This window comes from Hakea prostrata, chromosome 3 (genome assembly GCF_041222555.1).
Source record: "Hakea prostrata isolate BN-2017 chromosome 3, UWA_Hpros_2, whole genome shotgun sequence".
Taxonomy (NCBI): domain Eukaryota; kingdom Viridiplantae; phylum Streptophyta; class Magnoliopsida; order Proteales; family Proteaceae; genus Hakea; species Hakea prostrata.
This window is the reverse complement of record NC_142602.1, coordinates 29,575,045-29,597,557: the sequence shown is the minus strand read 5'-3', so window position 1 is coordinate 29,597,557 and position 22,513 is coordinate 29,575,045. Positions and strand designations below refer to the sequence as shown.

The following is a 22,513-nucleotide window of genomic DNA, read 5'->3' as shown; positions in this document are numbered from 1 at the left end:
ATGAGATGAAGCAAATCTGGGAAATGGAGGAGGAGATTTCACAGTGTCCACTAAAGGCCTTTTTCCATTTCTGATCTCATCCCTCTTACTGTAACCAGAACTAATACCATTTGTAGCTCCATGAACGATGGGCATCTGGTTGAACCCAGATAACTTTGTACTGTTGTTCGCTTCAATGCCGGCCAAACCATTGCCAAAGGAGACATTTTGAATGTTTTCACTGGAAAACCTATTTGTGAAGCTATAATCAAGTGAGCCACAGGCAAAATTGTTTGTCCTTGTGTCAGATTTTGGTTGGATCATTGCCAATGTGTTTGTCTTGCTTGCAAGAGTACTATCACAATTTCGTTTGTTACCAGAAGATATCATGTCAAGTAAGGGTAGATCTCTCAGCTTTATCTGGGTTCTTCTTTGAAGATGAGAGAAGCCATCATCTCCTGCTGGTTGAACACACGTCTGTGTTCGTTGGTTAACCTTATAGGCACATGATTGTTCAAGCAATGGAGAAGGAAGTCCTGAAGCAAAACGCGATTTATAAATTGCACGCTTCAGTGATCTAGCAACAGTTGGTTCTCTCGATCGACTTGCTTCAGTGATTCTTCTCAAAAATAATCGATATTTCTGCGCCATGACCAATAGAAAAATCAAAACTAATCAAATTCTAAACCATGATATTACGCTTTGACATTTTCCTATTCCTTTATATTTAAGGAGCATTGTTAATTTTTTAACAAGGTTTAAGGATAATCTAATCCCTCTTTGAATATGTTGAAGAAGAACTCTGACAATCATGAGACTGGGCAATGCAGTAATGATATACATACAAGGTTGGTTTTTTTTTTTTTTGGGGGGGGGGGGGGGGTGGAGGGTTTAGAAAAATATATACAAGTTTACTAACATGATACTAGATTTCTCAATCCAAACATTAATATGATATAATTATTATTAGGGTTCTTACCAAAAGCACTCTCCTTCAATTCTTTTTATCTGGGAGGCAAGTTTTGTCTTGACGGCCCGACCTAATCCTAGCAGCCTTGAGCACAAGGTTTGGACTCAAAATTCTAGTCATGAAGAGCAGGTTAGGGCCGAGGCCAAAGTGGCGCTTTGATTAGGGATCAAGGCCAAGTTGCAAGGTTGAGTGCTTGACTAGGGCCGGCCTGTTGGGTCTAACCCAACCCTACCACATAGTAGATTATTTAGGGCAAAGATAAGACAACAATACAGAACTTTGCATTGATTTATTATTTCATGATTAGCTTAGGAGTAGTTAACTTAGGGTTAAGGTCAGGGCCGTGTTATGGTTAAGTGTCTCATTTGCCCAGGCTCGACCCAGCCGAGTTGGGCAATAAGGTTAGGGCAAGGGCTAAGTTAGGGTATTTAAGGTCACACGTAAGGGTTTAAAAAGCCTATCTAGCACAACCCAACCCTTTTGTAGCCCTACTTTTTATGTCAAATATGGAATTCCGTAACTGAAATAAAAACAAAGGATAATGTACCTGTAGATGGCTAGAAACATGTTCTCTAGTTAATCCAGGAATATTCATTTTCTCAAGTATTTTGGTTGGAACAGCCCCTAAGAAAGAAAAACAAAAATACATTACCACAAGAAAATTAAGCTCAATGAAGCCAAATCGAACACAATGTATCATAAATAAGTGAGAAGACAAATCGAACACAATGTATCATAAATTAAGTGAGAAAGAAAATTCTTACTATTGAGGCCTATTTGGTTGATGGCATCCAAGAATTTCTTGTGGAGCACAGAATTCCAAACGATCCTTGACATGCTTCGTGTACCACTATCTTCACTGTTTTCCCCCTCATTTTGATTCTTCTTTTCAGAAGCTTTTTCCCTCGACTCTTCACTTGAACTGCCTCCATTAACGGAGGCTACAAACTCAGTATTATCTCCACTGGAGACCACCTTTGGTCTTGGTAATTCTGAATCACTCGTTATTTTCTCCATTAACATTCCTCCATTATATCTTTTTAGATATACATACTGCCAAAGGTTACTGAGATCACTTTTAGTCAAAGGTTTCTTAAAATAAAATGAAGCTCCACCTTCCAAACATCTTATAGCCATAACATCTTTATCATCTACAGACATCACTGATGATCAGAAAGTTAGATCTTAGTCCCTTAGATAAAATAAATAAGGCTACATAGAAGAGGATGGCTATAAGGGAAAAGCTGGAACTTACTAACGACAGGTATCTTAAATTCAACCAAAACATGCTTAAGGAGTACGATTCCATCCATCTCGGGCATGTGAAGATCAGTCAGAACGATATCAAATCCTCCTTGCCTTTCCCGGAGAAGGGCCAAAGCATCGGATGCGCATGTAACAGAAACAACTGAAGATAGGAACACAATGTAAATTCTTCAAGGAGAATGTTCACAAAGACTTATAGAACCATCAACTATTTAAACTGAGAAAGTACTATCTGAATCATTTCTAAACAAACAGAAGTACTTTTGTAGCTTCTTTTAGATAGCTTGAGACAAATACTATGGAGGAGATGTATGCGACCTTACCCTTTGAAACGACAGAAAACCAATTCATAAAAAGAAATCCGAACAAGTATGCATATATTAGTACAATGAAGCAGGAAAACATGAAGGAATACCATCATAGCGTAATGCTTGTAGTATTACTTCAACAATGTGAAGACATGCTGCGTCGTCATCCACAGCCAAAACCCTAATACCAGTATGAATGGGTTTAGTAATACTTGGTTGGCCAACTAATTCTCTTTGATCTTCCATGTTTGATGTTGAGAGCTACAAGGATGTGGTGAGGAGATATCCTAAAACAAACAATGGTGGTGAAGATGATACACCACAGACAGCAAAACTTACAGTGATAGTGAGAGAAAGAGACTGAACACTGCTCTTATTGAAAGAGAAAGCACATGGTTTTGTTTGCTTGTTTCATAATTTAATGTCTAAGATTTTCTGCCAACAAGAGAGAGAGAGAGAGAGAGAGAGAGAGTATGATTTTGTTCACACGTTCAGAGATTAGTTGTCTTAGATTTTACAGTGTTACAACTCCAAATTAGAAAATGCAATGTTTTAAAAGCTTGTGCAAGGACATGCATAGGTGTTTAGATTGCTTTCTAGATTGTGTGTGTTTAATTTGAATGCAGGGAGTATAAAATATGGGTCCAATCTATCTTGCCAGGTAAGGTGATCATCGGTTGGTAAATTCACTACTTTTCACCACAGAGTCCAATTTGTCAAGAAAACAAGCAGATCAATGCATATATCAACATTCCCAAATACGTGTAGGTCAAGAATATTCCATTTTTACCAAAAAAAAAAAAAAAGAATATTCCATTTTACTTGCAAGTGGAGCCTCACAACCGTAAGGGGGAACAAAAGTTTTTAACTTCCCAGGCCAAGGATACTAGACCTTCCTGCTCTAATACCAACAAGAATATTTGATTGTATTGCTTCTAATGTTAGAGATTATATTTGAATAACATGAATTATAGCATGAAGTCAAGATATTGAAACAACTTTTCAGTAAAAAAAATTTGCAGGTACAAGTCTGTGTAGGAAAACTAACACCCCCCCCCCCCCACTCCCCCTTGAGTTTGCTTGTGTGGAACTTTTGGCACCAGATTCGCTCTTTTATTGCTTTTGATTTTGAAATTAAATTTGAATATATGGACTATAGCCTCAGATCAAGGCATCGGAATAGCCTTTTAGCCAAAAATTATTGTGGGCAAGGCTGCATAGGAGAACTACCCACCCCCTCCCCCTCTTTGGACTCTACTTGTGTGAAAGCCTTAGGGCCTGTTTGGTTACATGAATCAAGAGATTTCAAATCTCCAGATTCATAAATTTGAGAATTATACCCGTTTGGTTGTAAAAATCTCTAGATTCATGAAATCTAGATATTCACATTTTTACAATAAAAACGTGAATCTGTAGATTTATGGGTAAAGGGTGAAATCCAGAGATTTCAAAAAAGCTATACATTTGCACATTCACAAAAATCACGTCGACAAATAGTTTTTTAGGATGAATCCACATATTTCATTCCACAACCAAACATTTAATTTTGTAAATTATGACTCCATAGATTTGAAATCTATAGATTTAAAATCTCTAGATATTTGAAATCTTTAGACTCATGTAACCAAACAGGCCCTTAGACAATATATACAAGGAAAAATCCACGATAGGATTGTATACAAGGTAATCAATTAAAACAACTTAGGAAAGTGAATATTGTATGCTATGCTAGCCCATGTCCACTTCATACATTGAGAGAGATACTCACGGTTGATGTTACCTAGGTTTTAGTTTCAGAGGTAGTTTCATATTATCTTTGGGCCTTTTTGGTATCTATTCCAATTCTTTATTTTTCCTATTTAAGATAAATGAGTACAATAATTCAATTTTGGTTGAAAATGAAAAATGGTTTGTTAACTTTTGTCAAAAATAAATTATAGGATGAAAAATAGGTTTGGTATGCCAAAATGAAAAATTGATGAAAATGATAATGAAAATTAAAAACAAATCATTAGGGTTAGGAGTGAAAAAAAAGTGAAACAGTAGGATTTTTTTTGTTCTAAAACTAAAGGATAATTAGAATAAATATAGTAAATATAAAAAAGAAAATTAAGACAAGATGAAAGTGATCTCTCAATTGTATTATGTTGTGTGTGTCTTTTAATTGTATTGGTAGTAAAGATATTACAAAACATTCTCTGGACATGGAAATATCGAGTCTAGAAGGTATACAATATATAATTTTTGCACACAATAAGATGTCCTTGACATCGAAAGATAGATTGTCGCCCATGATAAAATATGCATATAATAGAAATATTGATTAACAAGATTGTATGTTGAGGTGGCTGTGATCTTCAATTAATATAGAAATGTGCATCATCAAGATTGCATGCTAAAGTGATTAAGATCTTCAACTAGAAGTTATACCTTTTAGTATTATCTCTTTGGAGGTGTAGACATTCATAATCAATATCATTTATAACACTCCCCCCTTAGATGTCCGCCAATAAATAATATACCTCGTTAAAACCCTACTAAGAAAAAACTTTGTATGAAAAATTTTAATGAAGGAAAAATAGCATATATTTCTAAAGAATATGTATTAATAACTATCTCGTTGAAAACCAATTCTTTAATAGATTAAATTATGGTCTATGACTCAAGGTTTCAGTTCTTGTTTCTTTGTGTAACAAATAATGGTTTATTATTATTTTTCTTATATATTTTTATTTTTTATTTCTAGATACTTATTAATTTTAGTAATTGTGTCAAGTATCATGTTAATTACCAATTGTATATGTATGGATTTTGGTATATAATTTATATTTCATGCTTTGTTTTATTATGTGTGGATTTTCTCTTATTAGGTTTATACTAGCATAATAATTTAATATTTTATTGGTCTATACTGCTTATAAACAAAATCATATAAAATTCTAATTCTCTATTATTTTTAATACCCCTAGGTGGCCATACAACACGTTAGGTTGTCTTGTCAATTATGGTTTACTATTAATCAGTCTTAACAAGACAATTTTATTTATTAAATCTAGTGGTTGCTAAGTCTTATACCACAAATATTGTTAAATGGTAAAATATTTTGTCTTAAATATTATTAGAGCATTGTTCATCATTAGTTTCATATTTCTAATGTTTTAATAGTCATAAAGAAGTTATGTACTTCATTACTTCAATATAAGAGCATGTTATAGTAATATATTATTGATATGCATGCACATATGACTTAGTATTACATTAAATTTATTTTTATTTTTTTTTTTTGTAAATTAGTTTGCATCATGTCAAATCTTACGAGATTCAAATTTATGGCCTTCGACATAATGGGAAAAAATTACTTGTCATAAATCATTGATGCTGAAATTCACCTTCATGTTAAAAGTTTTAGGAATACAATAATAATAATAATAATAATAATAATAATAATAATAATAATAATAATAATAATAATAATAATAATAATAATAATAATAATAATAATAATAATAATAAATATTTAATCAATATAAGGCAAAGACCATCCAAACAAAAACGGCGTAAAAAAAAGCTGCAAGTTCAAAAAGGGGAAAATGAAAAAAAAAAAAAACAAACAACATTTTGGGGTTTTTTTTTTGTTGATAATAATTAAAAAAAAAAGGGGGGGGGGGTTTTTAATAAAAAAAAAATTGAATTCATTATGGTGTTTGATTTTTTGAACAGAGGGTCGGGCGGGAATTATACATAACCAAGGAATTGGGGAAAAGGTGAAATATATTAACCGAGGTTAGGGGGGGGGGGCTATTCACCCATCATATTTATCATTACTATATTATATGTAATTTATATTTATAAAAAAAAAAAAAAAAAAAAAAAAAAAAAAAAAAAAAAAAAAAAAAAAAAAAAACAACAACACCACAAACAAAAAAAAAAATACTAAAAAAAAAAAAAAAAAAAACCAACCACCCACCCCACCAAAAAAAAAAATTTTTTTTTTTTTTGGTAATCACTATTATATGTATCTACGAGATGGTTATATGTATGTTAATTATCAACTCACAATTTAGCATTTGCAAAATTATTTGCTCAAATAATAGATTAAAAGCACAATTTTTAAGTTATATAATAAAGATAATTCATCTTGATAATGTTAGTGAGTCTACACTTTAGGCTTTTAATGATTACTATATGTTAATTACAATCATGGTTGAATAGACTATTATTCATGTTTATACCAAAACAGTTTAACCAAATAATTTATTAAATATTTTTAATTTATAATTAGAACATTGGTTATGAGAATAGAACTCATTTTGTCGATCTGGAGATGTTACATTCAGCATCATTTATATGCATAACACAATAAATTATCATACATTTTTTTCATTAGAATTGGCTTATGGTCATGAGCTAAGTATTTTTCATCTTAGAATCTTTGGATATACTGTTTATGTTCTAACTACTCCATAACAATGTACAAAGATGGGTCCCTAAAGAAAGTTGAGCATATAAGTTGGTTATAAATCTCCTTCTATAATTTAACGTTTTGCTATTGACTTTAAATTTATTTAAAGGAATACTTATTGATTATCATTTTGATAATTTAATTTTTCGAATATTAGCGGGAGAGAATAAACAACTAGAAAGGAAGATTGATTGGAATACATTATCATTATCTCATTTAAATCATTGTATTGAACAATGTAAATATGAAGTCAAAAGATAATTCATTATAAAATATTACGAATCAACTGTTAGATGTTTTTACTAACTTTATAGAAGTTACTACATATAATATTTAGTTGTGAATGCTCCAATTTATATTGATTTGTTAAGACAATCTATTAGTGCAACTGAAACTAAATCACATTTAAAACGTGAAAAACCAATTTGTTCCAGTATAAAATGTTAAAAAGTGGAAAGGATAATCATCAATTTAATTAAATATGAGGACAATTGTTTATGAAAATATTAAATGTACATCTTTATATAAAGCTAGGAAAAAGATTTAGGTACCTAAAACTAATAAAAGTGAAATGATCTCTATTAGTTATGTCATTGTAGGAAAAAGATGAACAAAAAAAAAGTTGTCGACAATATTTTTGCATATAATAAAACAAAATGAGGATCTTGATCCTAAATATTTTGATGAATGTAAATGAAAAAATGATTGGTTAAAATTGAAATATACAATTCAAATATAAATAAATTCACTTGAAATTAAAGTTTTTGGATATATAGTTCAAACACATGAAGGTATATAGCCAATGGAGTACAAATGTATTTTTGTGCGAAAAAGAAATGAAAAAAAATGGAATCGTCAAGCACAAATTATGGTACAAGGATTTTCATAAAGGCTTAATATTGATTATATGATAATTATATTCTCTTGTAGCTAATGTAATCATTTTTAAATGTCTTATTAGTCTAACAACACATGAGAAACTTGATATGCATCCATGAAGGCGATTTTGGTGTTATCGGTTCATCAATTGCAGTTGCAAGTGATGCTAGTGGTGGTGGAATTGGTGGTGGAGGAGGAGAAGATGAGAAGCTAAGAGGCGAAAAGGGTGAACCGAATGGTATTTTGGTAATATCTATTTTACTAAATTAAAATTAAAATAATAAAAAGAAGTCCAAAGGAAAAAAGGATACTTTCGTCACAAAATTTATTAAACTAACTATTTTTGTTAAGTGTGTCCTTATTTAATCATTTCTTAAAACTATAATGGAGCCATATGCAAAAGAAAACTTAAATTGGACTAAAAGTGACCTGGATCAAACCTCGGGGGATTCAGATGAAAATTACCCTAAAATAAATTTTACAAATGTAAAAATAATATAATAAATTCCAACTCTGAGGACTGAGTATATAATTTACTCATTATAACGTCTTAATGGTAAAAATGCAATATGCCATCCAACAAGGGGTTGCAAATGCAAGAAAACAGAAAGCAAAATCCTACAAGTAGATCCAAGGGATTGGCATAATTGGCAAATATCAAATATCAAAGTCTCATAGTATGTGGTCAAGAGTATAATAGACTAGAACTGAAGGCCCATATATAAAATATTTATTCTCCCCCTCCACCCCTCCCCCAGTAAAACCAGACCTGATTTTCTATCCGACGTTCTGCTCATCTCACACCCTTCCACGATACATTTAAAATAAGAGTTCACATCTGAACATTGATAAAGCAACGCTTTCCCTCTCTTAAACACGTGGTGGATGAACATGAGGGAAGCGCAATTCCGTATCCGTCAGATCCCAACTAATACCATTTTCGAAAGTATTTTTTAGGAAAAAAAAAAAAAATCAGTCGTTTGTCTAAGTCAACTACTTTTAATTCGGAACGTCAGAAAACTGGTTTCCATCACTCTCTTACCTTCTCATCGATCGATTATAATTGATCCATAGCTCAATTTGTTAAACCTCAGATGAATTCTGAGTCGTCCAATGGAATCGAGTTTCTGTGAAAATAAAATCTGATCTTTTTTCATTGAGGATGTCCCAAGCAGATGTATCTTACAGGTATGCCTCTCTTTCTCTCTCACTCACACATATGTTGTCTCTTTTTTTTTCGGAATGTCTACAATTTTTTGCGTTTTCTGTGATTCTATTTTGCTAGGTTTACAGTCCAGGTCTTTCAATGTTATTTGTGGTTTTTTTTCTATATCGATCCTTGCTGTAATCGGCGATTACAGGGTTCTGATGATACTTCTGCATGCTGATGCCAAAATTGCATTTCTTTAGATGGGGGTTGGGTTTGATTTTGTTTTTCAGATAATTGAATCTGAAACTTGAACTTGCAGCTATTTAGATTCTAATAAAGCTCACTTAATCAGTAAGCGTCCGGTGAAGACTCATTTTCCATTCTGGATTGTCAGCTTGTTTCGGAATTGATAAATTGGGAATTTGAACCATGACATTTCGTGAGTCATTGTTAAACCCACCGCGTTTCTTTATCAACCATAAGGTGGTACCATTAACACGGTTAAAACGAATTTGAAATCTTCTGCATTTATCTGCTTCTCACGGTCTGTTATAGCTGGGAAGTTGAGGAATATCCAGAAAGGCATTTCACTAATAATTGTTATTTTATGATTTCTGTCTGTGTTCTAATAGGATAAACAAATCCAACAGAGTTCTTTCCATATCACCTGGCCCCTTTTTGTATGGGGTGTTTTTACTCAACTTTTTAGTTTCTAAGAAAAATATATTTTAGCATATTGTTTCATTTATCAACCGAATTTCCAATTTTCATTTCTAAATTATTAGCTGAAAATTTGTAGTCTTTGGATTGTCTCGGTGCATGCTGCCTGCTGCCTGCTGATTTCTGTCTTTGAAGCTGACCCTATATTCACGCACTTTTGACAGTCAATCTTTTATGTGGAAATCATACTTGATCAGTTAGGATTCTAAGGAATCAGTGGCACTCTGATTTAAGTCCCATTTGAATTTGATAGGCGCCATATTTAGTTGTATTTAGAGAATTTATCGGTAATTTTTCATTGCATTCTGTTGAATTTATCTGCCTTTGCAGCGTTGAATGATGGTGAAAATTACATGTATGTGGATTTCATTTTGTTTCAGATAGTGTTGGACTTGAGCTTAAGAAACTCTAAATACAGAATCTTCCTTCTTTGTTTTCTACAATCCCATGAATTATGTGTTTTGCATTTGAGTGGATTCCATTTCATGGATCTAGAAGTTGGTTTATGATGCTTGAACTTATCCAAATTCTATTAACTGCTTTTATTTGACTGATGTGTATTATTCCACGTCCTTTAGATGACCTTAATGTGGGTTAGTTGCCTCTCTCTTGTATTTCCTTTCTCTCAGCTCTGCTAGGGATCTATTATTATCTGATGAAATCTTCCTTTTTTGTTTTATTCCCAGGGTTTTTGTTCTTATGGAGTTTGTGGGCAATTTATGCTTTCCCATCATCTGATTTTTTTTATTTTATTTTTTATGGACAAAGTGGAGGGTTTATGGTGGGTACTTGTGCCTTATCAATATTAATTTTGAGTGTGTAGGTTGTAGGTACATTATAGAAAAGAAAAGAAGACCATTTTCATAAATATATTAAATGTTAGCTCCATAGTACGGGATCTTGTGAGATTAGTCGCTTTTTTGGTTTAGCAAGGCCAGATGTCAGCTAAGTCCAAAAAAAGAAAAGAATTAACTCTTTCGACTCAAGATGTCAACCAAACTCAAACCAACCTCTTATTTTGAAAGTCCTAAACTTGATCAAATGAGATATATCAACGAGAGAAAGAAGCGCCACCCAGGTTCTTCAAAGCTTGCTGCCTGCTTAAATCTCCCATTTCCATCTGATATTTTGTCAGACTCTTGGTCAGAGCTGCTGTTTGAACATGAACATATGTGTCAAGGGCTCTGTATGAGTATATTATATGAACAATAGACCATTTCAGTGTTTTAACCAAAGCTATTTCCAGCTTGGGGTCCGAAATGAAACCTAAGGTCGCCAGTGTGTTCAAAAGGTTTAAACTAAGCTGGACAGCAAGTTCAAGGCCCAGATGACAACTAATCCCCCTAGAGATTGAGGTTTGAGTTTGAAAAAAAAAAAAAAAAAAAAAAAAGGGTCTCACATCTTGCCGAGACATTGGACCAATTTGGAGGGGCAAGATTTCCATCGAATTCAAGTTCTTGAACCATGTTTAAGTCTACCACTTCAAAAAGAAAAAAAAGTCAATATATAAGAAATATTGAGTTCCAATTTGCCACCATACACTGAAATGATCAACTGATTGCAATTTAGGAACTATTAAATTGTTAAAAAGGAAATAGTGTTACAGTTAATATGTTTTTTAGACTTAAGAGTATCGCTAAACAAGTCTACCTGAAAACCATTGAATAGGCAGTTGAATCTTTCTTTGTTAAAAGTTTATAGTTTGAAAAAATTAAAGGAAAAATGATAAGAATGAGAAGATTGTTAGTTACATAAACTCATGTATCTATCAGTTAATCTCTTAGTTACAGAAACCTTTCTCATTTACTTATTTATTAATTTTATTTACATACTTTATTGCAATTTGGTAAGGCTGAGTTTTTGTTGTGTTTTTACTTTTTATATTCTGAATGCAATTTCTTGTTTTAAATCTTAAGGAACTAAAATGAACTGCAGCTATATACTATAGCAAGCAGCCATTTTTAAAGGCCCATTATGCTGTTTAGTATAAGTGTGATCTGTCCATGTTAAAGCCTCCCTATATGCTCATTTGATAGATTTACCATGTTATGGATTAGAAGGACCCCAAATCTGGTGGAGTAGTGTCCAATGTCTGATGCTCACATTTCAAGGGTTAATGCTAATGGAGTTGGACATGTGGGAAAGTAAAGTAAAAAACAATTGAAATAGCTGAAAACAAATTAATGTTTTGTATATATAAGGGAAGTAATGATAAATGGGGTTATATAATTGAATTTGGTCTTGAAATTTTACAACTGACAATTGCAAATGATATACTTTGTATCAAATTATTGGAAATTTGGAATTAACAAGTAAGCCTCGTATGAGGTACCAAATAGGTGGTTTATCAATTAAACCTTTCTTAGACTGGATCTTAAAAGAAGAAAAAAAAGCTGTCTCATAATTTTTGTGAAGCATGTGGACAAAAAGAGAGGGTGGGTGTCAGCATGATGGTAATGTTGCTCCAATGTAACTTACTAGTCATGGATTTGGGTTGTGAAACAAGGGCAAGGCTACAGACAGTATGACCCTCCCTAGACCCTACAGTGTGTACGCCCTTTTCTTCATGTGGACAAAAATGTGTTTCCTCATATTCATTCTCATCCTGGAAATTGTTTGTGGGGAACTTGGGATAACAGTATGATTTTAAATCTATACATTCTACAGCTATATTTATCAAATAGAAGATTCTATTTATGTACCAAGTTGCTTGCATTAAATGTTAGATCAGCATATTGCATTAATGGCTATCCTCTGTTTTCCTGACATTTGTTAAAAAAAGAAAAAGAATTATAACGCAATAGTCAACCTCAAACCGGGAAACCAGCGAAAGATCAATTATGGCAGCATTAGAATAGAATCTTGCCCACTTTGGTGTCCGCTGCAAAATCTTCTAGAAAGCATCCCCAAACAGCACATATGTTGGCCATAATACTGTTCACGTGAATAGTGATGTGAACAGCATTTTGTTCATTTTTCTCATTCATGCTTTCGAGTAGGGCTGGCTTATGTGATGCTCCATTAAACCAACAAAAACTTGCCACATTATCAAACCAGGCTGCTTCTCACAGCAGTTTTATCACACAACGTTGCTGGGCTGGCTTTTGGGGCTTGTTTCTATGGGTAAGTATGGACTTCTGATCTACATCATTTTGTTTGCAATGCTGTAATAGCATATACACATAAGTAGCCTTCTGTTGTTAATACACACGTGCATCTCCAACCTGCTTCTGTCCTAATTAACACTGGTGGCCCATCTTTTTTCTTCTTCTGTTGGGCATGGATATTCTCCATTTTGTGAATTTATTGGAATTTCTTGTGTTATGTAGACAGTGATACATTTACTAATGCAAATTTTATCACGTGTAATCATGTAGCATGGGCTACTCTATTCCATTGTGGAGCTCTCTCCTGGATGTAAACAATTGCTCGGTTGTATTTTTTATTTCTTTGTTTTATAGTTTCATCTATTGGTATGAGCGCCCATATTTGGGTGCCTTGTCTAGGATAGGAATGTTCTGATTTTGAACCTGATCTTAGGATGTTCAATTTATATGACTTGTGTTCTTATGGAATGAAAGATCTGATTGGAAGGCAAGAAATGAACGATTATCTAACCTACTTGGAGCCTGCATGCTATATTTCTAATCCAGACCAATCTTAACATTGCGCTACAATATTGTAAAGAGAAATGATGCAGATAACGAGAATACTGAGCTTATTTTAGTGGAAAGAAAAGCCTTGTATTGGGTCTTTACTATTATTTGCCTCTTCTAATGGGTAGAACTTAGGACTGTGATAGTCAAGTAGTGTTGGTTTTTTTCGTATTTAATTGTTAGACATTAGCCATGACAGGTCCTAGAATTATTAGATTTTGAGTCCAGGTTACATTCTTAGTATATGATATGTTTCTGGAGTTCTAGTGTGAGCAAGTGTATCAAATACTAGTCTAGTTCAAAGTTTTCCAAGCTTGAATTCTAAATCTGTTTAGGAGCATTAAAGAATAAGTCTAGGAATGCAGTTTAGAGATGTATTGACCTGAGGTCTAGAGATGGATCCAGGAAATGAATCTTTCAGTTTTTCCTAATATTTGATTGTTGTGTATTTAGCGGTTAGTACTGTAGGTTCAGAAGTGGGCTTGGTGGATTCTAAGCCTCTGTTCTATCTTTGTATCTCTTAGCTTTTTACATTGATCACTTTTGTAAACGAATGAAAAATAAACCCTAATTAAACTAGTAGAACAATGTTCAGTAAGGGATCAAGTGCACTGGGAACTGGAAGCCTAAATCTACTAAGATTAGAAAATAGTTTTGAAAATGATATTGCTAAATTAAAATTATAATTGACTACTAACTACTTAACAAAGATGGGATTAATAAGAAAAATAGACTTAAGGTTTTGAATCCCCATTGACATCATAATTTAATTATCTGACATATTTCGGTTCATTATATTTACAAGCGTCTTGCAACCACAATGATAATAGTTACAACCTATCTTGCTTATCACTATCATTCTTTCACATGCACTTAGATCTCTTAGTTCACTCAGTTAAAGGCTATCATTGATGCAACTAAAGTTTTATTGACAACTATTGTATGTAACGTATACATGAACCGCAGAAAGACATCCTCTAAAATAAACAATCCAATTATGACATCCACATGACTATGGAGTTGCATCAAACAATAAAATATCTTTCCTAGAAATCAAATAATAATGATCAACAATTCATCTACACCTAAAGAGAATAAAACTTTAACTACTAATGCTCTCAGTTGATGGGCTTAGCAACAGTGATGATGTTCCGTGGATACAAAATGTAAGTTGACAGAGTATAGGTAATGTGGTATTGTATTTGATTGATCAAAACAGTAATCAATTAGGACCTTTCACAAGCAATCAATTTCAGATTTGATAAACTTAAGATGAAACATAATTCAAATGTGAAAGAGGGCTGAAACTAGAGTGGTATTATAAGGATATTAGCATAACAATACGGGCTGAATAAATCTTCAAAACAAGGGTAGAACTATGATGAAAAAAATTGAAAGGACACTGTGAGGGAATTGAGAATAACAATGTAACACCCGGGCTTCACACCACAAGGTGGATCGATTGGATTGAATACCAACCTACCTTGGTCAAACACAAGGATTCTCCATAGAGAAGGAATGCTAACAAAGCAATTTGATTTCAATTGATGAGTTGTGTTGTGTGTCTCACCCTTTTACATAAGTCTCTTTATATAGCATTCTAAAGAGACATAAACATTAATTGTAACGTTCAACCACTAACTAACATCTACCTATTAATAACTCAACTACTACCTAACTCTTGACAAAAGAACTCCTTTGACAATGAGTTCTTTTTATTTTCAAAGCACAACCCCTTTTATTAACTTTTCAAGAACTAGACTTGGGCTTAGGTTTAGGCCATGGAGATCAAAATATGTGGGCTAACTTTAACCCACTAAAATAGTCCTAGCCCATGAAAGCCATGGGTTGATTTGGATGATAGCTTTAGGCCTTTGATAGGCCTGACCCATTGGGCTTTTCTTTCTTATGTATGCCTTCAATTCTGCATCAATAGGTGCAATGGCGAATAATCTCTGCTGATGTCTTGCCTCCACTGCAGATTCTCTAGAAGTGGAGGATACAATGATGGTGCTGGTCTATATGGAGGTGAGAGATGGTAGGTTCCAATTAAAAAGAGAAAAGAAACATTAGAGTGGTCGAGAGAGGATATCCTAATTCCTACAACCAAGGGCTAATCTAAGTACAAAAAGATATCCAAAGAATGAATCAGAAACTAAATTAGAGCTGGACAACATGAATTAATTAGAGAGATAGAGAGTGATCCAGTGGTATGGGTTGAGATTAGGTAGCAAAATGGAGATTTGGTTTTGGAAAGGTAAACGTGAGAGAGGATCAAAGGAATTAGGAAAGAGTGACTGAATTTGAAAGTTGAATGACTGAGTTGTTCTTACTTCTTAGTGTGTATGAGAATGAAAACTTAGCAAATAGAAACCATGCGATAGTGGATGGGACATGGGATGATAGGAAGAGAGGTTAAAGATTGAGAATTAATGGCAGAAGGAGATGGAGAGGGAAAGCAAAATAATACAAATAAGAGGGAATAGAGAGAGTTGTTACTTGTGATTACCTGCCCTTTTATTACTGTTCTTTGTTTATTTTTTCCTTCTTTTTTTTTTTTCCATCCAATATATTTTTTCCTTTTTTTAGAAAACACAGTTCTACCCTTGGAATCCTGTAGTTACAAGAAATCATGTACGTGGGTTCAATTAGATCACAGTTGTCGAATTGAAAACAACAGTTAAATGTAAAATCAATGCACAATAACAATTCGATTAGCCATCTGGTTTAATCAGTTCTCATGCTGTAAAACACCTCTTTTGCAGTTTGAATTGAGTTTCATTCTTCTATCACCTATCAGAGTTCCATCAGTTTTTTACCATCATATCTCTAATTCTCAATTAGTTGACTCATCCTGCAGGCATGCAACACCATATTTAACTTCAGACTTTCTTTATACAATCTCTCATAATGTACTATTTGAATTTTTCTAATAATCTGAGAATTTAATTCCTGTTAGTTCATTCCCTCAAGTTCTGGTTGGTTTTAGAAGTTCTAGACCTACTATCTGAAATGCTAGTAGCAGTAGGCCTTTGATGAAGTTTCTATTTCTGTTATCAGAGAGCTCAGATTTTGCTGGTTGAATCTGTTGATTTACAACTATTTAGACAATATTGTATCAAGCAATAATGTTGTATATTGTTAAAATATTGTATTCTATTTTAAGTAATATATTATTTTATGTTATGATGTTTCTCCTTCATTTGCTGTTTCAAAATACATGCTATTACTTAGTTTCTACTAAGGCTGCGTTTGGCTGGATAGACATGGATAGAAAAGAGAAGTAAAGGAATCTTGTTTGGTAATGAAAAGGGAATATACAGAAGAAATGAAATAAAAGGAAAAAAAAAACTATTTTATAACGTTCTTGCTGACCTAATGTATAAGGCAGACATCTTATGGTTGAGGATCAAATCTATTGCATTTTTGCGTATAAAATGAAGTCATGGCTGAGAAACACAAATTTAATTGTGAAGCCATGAACATTCAATATGTTCTCGCAATTACAAATTTTGTTGAAATCATGATACCTTCCTGCTTCTCCAATGAGTAAGTTTCCAAGCATTACTGGATTTGTTCTTGATGTTCATGACAAGAGAGAGTATTTGTTTGGATTGATGTTTGTTTGTAGTTCTAATCCTACCACATGGAAAACTTGACATAAAAATTTTTTTTTTAACAGGGGAATCCAACTTAGATAAATCTGTGAACTGGGCTTATTTAAGTGGACATAAGCCGTTGGGTTGGGTTCTAAATATGTTGGTTCCTTGGTCCTCTGGGCTGTCATCGTACTAGCCACTTTCATAGGCCTAAAAAATTGGAATAAGCTAGAACTATGAGATTGGTCAAATGGGATTGATTTATTGCCCTTTTTTTTTTGCATGTGTTACAATTTAGCTAAGACCTGAATCATTCGGAATTTGGTTTCAGATTACATTATAGTTGTATATTTTTATGTTTTCAGATATCCAGTTTGAGGAGTGTCAAATTCTAGTCTGATTTGACTATTCCAAGTATTATTTTTCAAATGAGTTTAGGAATATAAAGGTTTTTCTTTTTTTTTGGGTAAACTTAGGAATATTAAGGTTTCAGTACATAGATTTAGTTGCATTTGGCTTCAGAGACAAATTTATGAAATAAAGCTTTCGGTTTTTCCTAAGATTTTGTTGGTGTGGATTCAGCACTGTGCTTGATGAATTCTAAGTGGTGGGCATAGATAGATTCTTTGACTGCAACGAGGGATCAGAAATTCAAGAAAGGGGATTTTCTGTTATTTCCAATGGGTGATGTAGCTGCATCTAGGGATTGAGTGGAGGGAACAGTGAGGTGGATTTATGGGCTTTATCCTAGGTCAATCTTATGGGTGGTTTGCTTGGGCAAAAGGATATACAGGGCTGTTCTTGAATGGGACTTGGAGGGAAGGTTCTTGGATGATCAAGAAAAAAGAAAAAAGGGGAAAGACAAGGGTAGTGATCAGTGGTCCTGCAGGCTTAGCTAACTGTTGGTCTGACTTCAATTGAGCAGCTTGTAGGATGAATGAAGCTGACTCCTCAGTCACAACAGGGCATGGATATTACTCACCTAGAATTCCAACAGCAACTTGGAAATGACTTACCATGAGGTTTATTTGTCAATGTTACTCACCTGGTGGAAGCCTGGATATGACTCGACAGAACAGTCAACTCTCATGCAGGAGAAAAGGCAGCAGCCTGAATGTACTTAGAAATTCTCATTTTTCCAATCTGAATATTATTCTTCATGATGGGGAATATTTGCAGGGGGCTGTAAATTTTCTCAGAAAAGAATCTAGAAACAAACAAAGCATTGCTTTCCCTAAATTATTCATGTAAGAGTGTCAATAGCTGAATTGTTTTAGGTCCTCTAAGTTGGCAGCTATAATGGGAACCCTGGGATGGATCCCCCATCCACATACATATCAACCCTAGGTTGGTTCCAAGGGAATTTAGCTCATTAGGTGCTGGAACTGCATTGTGTAGATGTACTACCTCAAATCCTAGTAGCACTAGCATTCCTTTGGAACTTCTAATTCTGTTACTACATTTGCTTAAAGTTTACAGGTTGATTCCGTTAATGGAATTGGAGCCCCATTTAGAGTTTGTGACCATTCTGAGACTCATAGATCTGATTGTTTTAAGATTCTGCTTTGGACTTGATTTTTTTTGAATTATTCTGGCTGGGATACAGGATTGCAATAAGAAACTGTCCTTTGCATAACATAGTTTCATTTGAACAAAAATAGGTAACAAATAAGATCAAATTGTAGGATTGAGGCATCCCAAGAGGGGGATTACTTTTCACAGCACAATAACAATTTGAAACAAAATTAGAGAATAATAATAAGAAGAAGAAGAAAAATAGAACCTTTTTTCTTATTTTAGAATGGTTTTCATGCCCCAATAGTTATCAATTGGATATGGACCAACAAATGACCAAATAGAAATCTTTACTGTCCAAAACATTAGCCAAAGATGTTGGTCAATGTCTCGATATTTTGGTTTGTTTAAGACCTAGAAATTTGACTTATGGCCCATTTAAGCCAATAGTAAGGTCAAATTACCCATTCATATGTTTAGTGTTTCCCTTGGCCATTTCCCCCAATCCCCACGTCTAAGTATGCCAATAAGGTTGATGTGGACCTAGGTGATAAAATCCAATGAATCTTAGAGCCCAAGTTGGTGAATCACATTACATCTTACGATATTTACAATTCAAATAATAGAGTACGCCTTCTTGTTTTTGGTATGTGTCCACTTGAGCTTGGACTTGGATCCCTTTCGGTTTTACAGAAGGGAGCTTTACTAGAATTTGAATTATTAATTCCATGCTACGAGGGGTCTTACAGTAGGATTCTGAATATATAATTATTGAAGTGCCACTACATGCTGGATGGACTTAAGTGTTGGAACACTTCATCCTCAGGGTTGGTTAACTCAAAGTCAAGTGATTGTTCAAGAGCAATGCCATTTGCTGCCATTTGACCTAACGAGAAAATCTTCCATGGAGAGAATTTTGACAACCCATAGACCATTGCATGGACAAATATCCTGCAAACCATATAGCTTAAGAGTTAGAAAGTCCAATAAGAATAATCTTTTTCACCTTTTGACAGAAGTGGAATCACCAAAGGCATGCTTGATGCATGTGTTATGTCTTCATATACACATGATTGCGACGTTTATAGAAAGAGTGTAATCATCTGGTCTACATAATGAAATATCTTTTCCTCTTTAGTGATTAGAGGACCTTTCTATGATTTAACTTTTTCCATTTTCCTTTTTCACTTCTCATTCATATTGTTTTCTTTTCAAACTTATACGTTATCCGCTTTCTTTTGCATGTGAGTTACATGTCTACTACAAGATGCTTTTTTTGTAATCACAAGATGAATCAAAGGATCATTGTGGTTGTTCTTATGTACAGTTGTTTGAGTTTATTTTGGGTGGAGTTTGACTAACATTCTTTGTCGCCTGCATGAGCACATACTATGGTTTACAGTACCATTTAACTGCTTTTTTTTTTTCCTATTGCTTTTCTTATTATATAATCTTTAATTCACATGGAATGCAGAAACTAAATTAACGTCACTTTCTTCTAACCCCCCCCCTCTCCCAACCCCCTCTTCCAACTTTTGCAGCTGCGGGTCTTGTGGTTACCCTTTGAACTTGACTTCTTCTGACCGTAGCACCTCTGGCATTGGCTCTGACTACCAAAAATCCATCAAGAAGGGTTTCATCTCTTTTGTTTCAATAGATCTTAGTCGATTCACTCAGGTTGATGAGATAAATTGCCTTCCTGTCTCTTGGGGTCGTTATCGGTCAAAAACCAAACTACACTGTCGGAGATGTGGAATACTAATTGGCTATGGATATGGAGACTCGCCACCTGCACTTTGTGGTTTTGATTCTCCCACCTCATCTGGAGCTTCTTTTAAGAAGATTGCAGTAAAAATTCGAGCTGTACAACCTTCAGAAGAGTGATAAGCATCATGGAATTTCCTTGCAGTGACAACCGAATCTCCATTATTGACCTTCCTGAAGATTGCCTTCTAGCTATTTACAGGAAGTTGAAAAGTAATTTGGATCGCAATTCATTTGGCTTGACTTGTCATCGTTTGCTCCAGATTCAAAATTTGGGTCATCAGTCATTACAATTTTTTTGTTCTTTAACCATACCTAACTTCTCTCCATTGTCTCAAGTTGTGCCTAATGTCAACTCCGATCATTTATATAGACTACTTTCCCGCTTCCAACAGCTCACCTCATTATCACTATCTGGATGCACAGAGCTACCAGATTCAAGTCTAACTCCATTACAGTATTTTGGATCTCATTTGCAATCCCTATATCTAGACTGCTGTTTTGGTATCACAGATAATGGGCTCTCTCTAGTGGCTACAGCATGTCCCTCTTTGACATCCATTAGTCTTTACAGATGTAGCATTACTGATGTTGGCTTTGAAATCCTAGTTAAGGCTTGCAAGGGCTTGAAAGATGTGAATCTCTCATATTGTTCATTTATTTCAGATATTGGGATTAGAGCTCTCTCAAGAGAATGCCATCAGATACAGGCTGTAAAGATCTCATTTTGTCGGAACATCTCTGGCATTGGTTTTAAAGGATGTTCACAAGCTTTGATTTTTTTGGAAGCTGATTCATGTAAGCTTGATCCTGAGGGCATATCCGGTGTTGTTAGTGGAGGAGGACTCGAGTATCTGAATGTTTCTGGTCTTAGCAGTCACATTCGTGGAGATGGATTGGCTGCAATAGGGGCAGGATTTGCTGCTAGGCTTCGAATCCTCAACCTTCGGCTGTGCAGGAATGTTGGCAATGAATCAGTTGTGGCCATAGCCAAGGGGTGTCCAGCACTTTGTGAGTGGAATCTAGCACTATGTCATGGGGTCAAGATTCCTGGATGGGAGGCAGTAGGGTTTAATTGTCATAACTTGGAGATACTACATGTAAACAGGTGCCGGAATTTATGTGATCGAGGATTTCAAGCTTTAAGAGATGGATGCAGCCGCCTCTCAGTCTTGTACATGCATCAGCGTTCTTGTGTTACTGCTACTGCAATAGAGATGTTCAAGTGTACAAGGGGAAATGTCAAGATCAAGGAAGAAGAATTGATGTACATTGGACCCAAATGGCCATTTTTTGGGTAAGGGTAGATATTTATTTACCTTGAGACTGTTAACCCCATTTTGTTTTTAATGTCATGGTTTACCTCAAGCCTTCATAGTTTATCTAGAAACATACTTCTCTTCAAGTCTGAAACCAAATTTGGAGTTTGAAACTTCAACCATTTTCAAAGATTATAACTCAAAGTGGATGTATGGTTCCATGTTGAAATTTATGAAATGAACAATAATGGATAGAATATGCCCACCAACTCTGTGAATTAACTAAGCTGCCATCTTATCTTAGATATTTGGGGCTGTGAAGAAGAAACTTGTGCATATCACATCAAACCCAAGACTTCAATCTTGAGGATGTGTTTGATAATGTCTCTGTTCTGAAACGGTTGTTTTCCCCCTTAAAAACATCCTTTCCCTATTCCTGTGTTAAAACAACTCTCTTAAGCTATAAAATGATTTTCTGCAAACTTCTTGCAGAATTGATTTCAGAGCAGAAAAAAAAATATGAGAAATAGTGTTCTGTAAATAATGTTCAGGAACACTGTTAACTAAATCATCAATTGTTAGATAACTTCTATTAAATAGACAAATTCAATAAATTCAATATGTGATTGTCATCATTTTCAAGTTGACTGAAACTATAACTAACACAATTTTAAAATTTAAAAAGAAAAGGAGGTCTCCACTTTTGTTGAACAACAAAAATGAAATTTTCATTCGTGTTTTTACTCAGTTATTAAAGAAATCAATACTAGACACCCTTTTTTATCAAGAATGAAATTTCATTTGGTAATTATTGCCCAGAACAAATTATAAAATGAAAAATAGATGTGATAAGTGAATATTCATAAATAATTTTGTAATATAATTTAAATGAGATACAGATTGGTGGCAGTCCTCAAAAAAAGTTCAAAAAGTTTGTTTCCTCTCTTCTTTGGATCATGGTTGGAATTCCAATCTGAGGTAGTATT

General features: G+C 34.0%; 1 protein-coding gene across 2 annotated transcripts; it reads left to right on the top strand.

The window, feature by feature from the left end:
• The first annotated feature begins 8,744 nt into the window (after positions 1–8,744).
• On the top strand, positions 8,745–22,339 carry LOC149022027 (RNI-like superfamily protein). 2 transcript variants are annotated; one of them, XM_089150225.1, is made up of 2 exons: positions 8,745–9,052; positions 20,046–22,339. In XM_089150225.1, exon 2 carries the CDS (start codon positions 20,397–20,399, stop codon positions 21,567–21,569), a length of 1,173 nt encoding a protein of 390 aa, XP_089006351.1. In that variant the 5' UTR covers positions 8,745–9,052; positions 20,046–20,396; the 3' UTR covers positions 21,570–22,339. The 2 variants fall into 2 exon arrangements, with proteins under 2 accessions (XP_089006351.1, XP_089006352.1); XM_089150226.1 differs by having other exon boundaries at positions 8,745–12,857.
• Positions 22,340–22,513: the final 174 nt, after the last annotated feature.